The 5417-nt window shown below is 37.0% G+C and overlaps 1 protein-coding gene across 1 annotated transcript; it reads right to left on the bottom strand.

The window, feature by feature from the left end:
* Positions 1-1747: 1747 nt before the first annotated feature.
* On the bottom strand, positions 1748-4729 carry LOC111878242 (zinc finger BED domain-containing protein DAYSLEEPER). The gene is made up of 2 exons (XM_023874747.2): positions 4544-4729; positions 1748-3916 (listed from the first exon to the last, which is right to left on the bottom strand). The coding sequence occupies exon 2, from the start codon at positions 3893-3895 to the stop codon at positions 1844-1846; it is 2052 nt and encodes a 683-aa protein (XP_023730515.1). The 5' UTR covers positions 3896-3916; positions 4544-4729; the 3' UTR covers positions 1748-1843.
* Positions 4730-5417: the final 688 nt, after the last annotated feature.

Genomic DNA, 5417 nt, shown 5'->3' with positions numbered 1-5417 from the left:
AAATTAGAAGGTAGACTCCTCAGTACCTTTGCTACAACTACGTCATCAAAGATTTATCTCCATAAGCACGCATTTGAATCACTATCGAATATGCTTTTGTCACTTACTCTTGAATGGTTTCACTTGCTTTCATGTTCAAGGTCTCGAATTGCCTTCTTAGGGACTGGAGTTTGAATGTGATCGCCTTTGTTGATCCTTGATATTCAGTTTTGAGAATGTTCCAGGCTTCTCTTGATGTGACTGTTGCAACAATTTTGGGAAAGATTGTTTCATCAATTGCTTGCTGGATGAAAGACAAAACTTTTGCATCTTTTTTTTTTTTCTTTCTGACGTGTCTCAACTATGTCTGCTTCTGCATACCCATTTTCAACAAGATCCCACAAATCTTGTGACCTAAACAAAGTCTTCATTTTTGTACTCCAAAACTCGTAGGTGTCTCCTTTGAAGATTGAAATTTAAGGTTGCGATAGAATTTAAGGTTAAGACATACTGATAGTGTTGAGGTTGTGTGTGTCATTTGAACAAACCAATGAGACTTAGGTATATAACCTAAGCTATGATACCAAAATGTTGGTTCAAAACAACAGATGAAATATGATAAATTCTGCAAGATAGACATAGTAGAACTTACAACTGAAAAGTAAATACAAGAAATATGGAAAATTATATATGCTAAATGCTAAAGACTCACATGTATTATTTATGATAAACATATAATAGAAGGCATTTATAAAGAAAACTTACAACTGAAAAATAAATACTAAAAATATAGAAAGACTTGAGTAAATCCTGCTTAATAAATGAAGGTTTTTTTTGCCACATGTCAATCTCTCATGAGTTTTGACACTTGTGATTTTGTGGTATTTTTGAAATAAATATTATCCATTTGTCAATTTTTGGTTTGTTACAATTTTTAAAATTAAAGTCATATACTCATATACTTATATATGTAAAGTATTAAATATGATATATATGAAATTAAATTGCAATAAATATGTATCTTCTTTATTTTAGAATTATACATTAAAAAATATTTTATATTACACTTTAATGTTTAATCTTTTTTTAAATCAACCCGTGTAATACACGGGTTTCACACCTATAACATGAAATATGGAAAGAGTTCTAGCTGTTATGACTTATGAAGACTAAATACGAGTACTTTATTTTTTTGGGTAACTTTGAATTAGTCTTCAATAATACATATAAAATTAGATTTTTTTTTTCAATCTAACTTTTCTAAATTAAACAAAAACTGTTTAAGGATTCTTAATTAACATTCAAATTGAACCCTCCCACAAATGGCATGTTCGGCAAAAATAGCAAGCAACGGATAGCTTCTTGTTTGTAGTTTTTTGTTAAACGCTATGTAAAGTAGCATTTGGATTGAAAACGTTTTGTTTAAATTAAACGCTAGAAGCCTAATGAGACTTTCTGTTCAAAACAAAACGTTTTGTTAAACGCTAGAAGCTATCAAATGTTTGATGCCGAACCCGCCTAAAATCACCTAAGAAGGAAAATGGGAAGAACTAGTGCATTTGTTGAGTTCATTAATGGGTCAAAAAGCATAGGTATCATTCAAAACTCTTGTTCGATTTTATACCAAATAAGCCCTAAATGGCATAAGTATCATGTTCAAACCCGACTAGATTCCATAAATTTCCATATTTTTTGTTAAGCATTAGAAGGAACTCAAGTGGTCTGGCATAAAAAACCAAAAATAAACAAAATAGTTGGCTCAGGAAAATTAAACTCCAAAATAAGCATCCATCCCATTACCCTAACAAATGACTTCAAAAGTGTACAACCAAACCTACAACTAAAAAGTAAAACCACACGCAAATCAAATCGGGAATTCCATCTTCACCAAAGGCTTCATCAATTCCGCGGAATCACCCTCACCCCCATTCCGAAGCCAATCCTTAGCACAAACAATCGCCTCTACCGTTTCCGCCCTCAATGAACACCGATACTGATCCATCTCATTTCTCCCCACTTCAAAAACCGACTCCGGAATCACTGTCGACACCGGAATCGTCAAAATATCCCTCGCCATCTTCGAAAGCGTCGGATACTTCACCTTATTCAATTTCCACCACCCGACAACATCAAACTCATGCACCCTCGGCAACAGCGATTCCTCCAAATACTGATCCAATTCCGACTTCGATTGTTGACTGGCCGTCTCCATTATATACATATCAAAATCCGTCATACCAACCCCCTCAACATCCAAACCATCACCACCCCCCGCCGCTACACCACCGCCACCTGCCGCCACTGGAAGCGCAACATACTCAAGAAACAACTGGTGTATCCCTTCATCGACTAAATTTATATAACTCACCGCTTCCTCCCCGTAAATCTTCGTGAAACTAAATTCAACAAGCTTCATTTTAAACCGCGGGTCCATCACCACCGCAATCGCTAGAATCAAACAACAGCTTTTCCAATACTTATCGAAACTCTCCCGCATCGGAATCGCGATTCCGCTGATGGAAACGTCTTCGCTGGTTGCCCCACGTGCCAATTCCAGCTGGATCTTCCATGCTTCGTGGAAGAACGTATTTGTTGTCGGAATTGTTGATGATGTCAGCAGATTCGCGGTATCAAAAAGAAGTTTTAAATACGTGCAAAGATTCTCGACATGATTCCATTCATTCGGGGCTGGGGCTTTGCTGTAATCGGCATCGGAAGTGTCTAAAAAGAAGAACACCTCTTTCAATTCCGATGCCGTTTGTAACATCTCGTAAGTTGTATTCCATCGATTTTGATCATCGAGTTGTAAAGTTTTCGTGCTTGAGACTTGGAGTTGTTGTTTGAGTTCGAGAAATTTCTCTTCAAGAATCTCATTGGTTTTCACATACTTCACACAGTTTCTCACCTTTTTCACTGCTTCATGACCGGAATTGAGCACTTCCATTGCAATTCCGGTTAAAGAACGAGCAAGACAGTGATTAAGCAACAATTGACCACCGAGGATGTTTGGATTCTCCGAAAGCAAACTTTTGAGACTCTCGATTCCGATTTCACTCAAACTCTGGTTTATTGTCAGTGAAAACAATCGCCCTTCCATATTCCAATCCGATAGACAAGAAGCCACCGCATGGCTGAAAGCGGAATCAGATTCCGGGTATGGTTCCATTACAACGTTTAGTAGCTTTCTGTGGATTTTCCAATCACTATCAACGAATTGACCCGTTACAAAAACATAACCTGTTGTTTGGCACGAATTCCAGAGATCAAGTGTGAGACAGATCCGACCTGGCATCCCTTCAATCAGATTCTGAATCCGTTGCTTCTCTCTAAGATATGTTGCGATACAGTCACCTTGAACAGTGCTAAAATTCACCATTTCAAAACGAGGCTGAAGGTTACGAATGAAAGCCATGAATCCAGGGTGTTCAACGATGTGAAGTGGGTAATCGTGTAAAATAATCATCCGGGCGATCTCCTGGCGACAGGTGTCAGCGTCGTATCCAACGAAAGGGAAATTGGTGGTGGTTCTGTAACGGCGTTTAGGTGCATCAGTGGTTGGTATGGCGGAATCGGGGGTTACCTTTTGAATTGGAGTGAATGGAGATAATGGGTCTTGTTGCTGTTGATTACGAAGAACAACTGGGCAACTTCCTTTAGCGATGTGACGTTTGAGGTGACTGGTGCCGGCGACTTTGGAACCTGTGCTGTAAGCGAATGATTGTTTGCATTGTTTACAGCAAGCTCTTCTGCATCCTAATCCGACGGTTTCGATTGTGAAGTGTTCCCACACCATGGATTTCTTCTTTCGGCGTTTGATTGGTTGTTCGGTGTTGTTTGTTGGCTCGCCGAGATAGACCGGTTCCAGGTGCATCTCCATGTTGACGATGGCATTGTTTGAAGTAGGAGTTAACTCCATGTGAGTGAAGAAGAAAAAGACCTGATTTACACATAATCAAATTAGAAGAAAGTATGAAATTGTTGAACATTCGACTATGTTTGCGACAGACTTAAAAAATATCGAGATGCATTTTTAGAATTTTCTCAGTTGGGCCAATTTTTCGAGTCCAATGTCGCTACCAATACAGATAATAAAAATCAGATGAAAATTAAGTTATATTGAAGCAATATACTTCGTACATATAAAACTAAAAAGTCAAAAAGTAGCAATTTGAATGTCCATGGGCTGAAGGAGCTGAGCAGAACACCAAAAACCAGATCTAGGGTTTTTCCGATCAAATTTGGGCTTTTTCAAAGAAGGTACAAACAATTTAAGCCCAGAGAAGACTCGACAGCTTTTAAAATGCAGACGAACATTGAACATTAACGATTAGCTGAGCAGCGAACAAACAAGGCAAAAACAACAGTAAACCATCTTTCGATTCGATTTGAAACAAGTTCAAAAGTTACAGTAAGAAACATGAACAAACTCTTCAAACAAACAAGCAAAACACAGAATCATCGCAAATGAGATGAAAAAAAACAAGGTAAAACAGACAGACGAAAGCAGAGCAAACTCAAAAACTAAAAAAACAAACAATGATCAGTGCTAGAATCAAATATATACCTCAAGAACAGCTACAGAAGACAATTACGCGATCTAAATCGAAGAAATCGGAGGCCGATCGGAGAATTCGAGATCCAGAAAGCGATTCTTCGATGCGAGAGAGGAGAGAGAAGATTGGGCTTGAACCCGAGAAATTCAACTGGACTTTTGAATTGGGGTTTGTTGAGAATTTGAGATAATAATAATGATATCGAATTTAGGGGAAAACATAAAACTGTATTGGATATGGACTTTGAGATCCAATGAATTTCCACTGTGTGTTTTAGGTGTTATGTGTGTAAACTGGACCACGGATGACGGACCTATAGGCGCTATGGTGCGGGTTGGGTGAGGAGTGGGGTGCAGCCCATTCACCCACATGGTTACTACTTGTTAGGTTTAGCTATTACAGGACCCCTTTTGTTTTTAAATACTTAAATTTTATTTTTAAATGTAAAAGTATATGAAAAAAATTCTAGTAAATTCTAAGAACTCATGTAATTGTTTCCTAAATTTGTAAAAATAGTTTATTAGATTGTAATGAAAAATGAATATATCTTTTGATCTAAAGATGATTTGATAATAGTATTTTATTATTGATCAAGTTATAAAAGAAAATCAAAATAACCTTATGTATCAAAGGCAAAACTACTATTTTTTTTTTTTATTTATATCGTGTTTACTGTGAAGCGATTAAAAATTGTTGTTTAACTTAAAAACTTGAGCATGCATGTAGACCTTAATAAAATTTGATTGTTGTCTTATGAACTGTTTGATTGATTAGTTTCTTATTGACCCGGTCCGATTAGACATTTTGACTGACCTGGTCCGATTAGTGTGTTTGATATCATTTATTTTGCAGCTTATTCAGTGCACAGTCAGTCCATGATGCTTG

This window comes from Lactuca sativa, chromosome 8 (genome assembly GCF_002870075.4).
Source record: "Lactuca sativa cultivar Salinas chromosome 8, Lsat_Salinas_v11, whole genome shotgun sequence".
Taxonomy (NCBI): domain Eukaryota; kingdom Viridiplantae; phylum Streptophyta; class Magnoliopsida; order Asterales; family Asteraceae; genus Lactuca; species Lactuca sativa.
The sequence above is the reverse complement of the archived record's forward strand: the minus strand, read 5'-3'. Positions and strand labels throughout refer to the sequence as shown.

Coding starts and splice junctions, on each gene's coding strand:
- LOC111878242 (XM_023874747.2), bottom strand. CDS start 3,895: ATGGAGTTAACTCCTACTTCAAACAATGCCATCGTCAACATGGAGATG.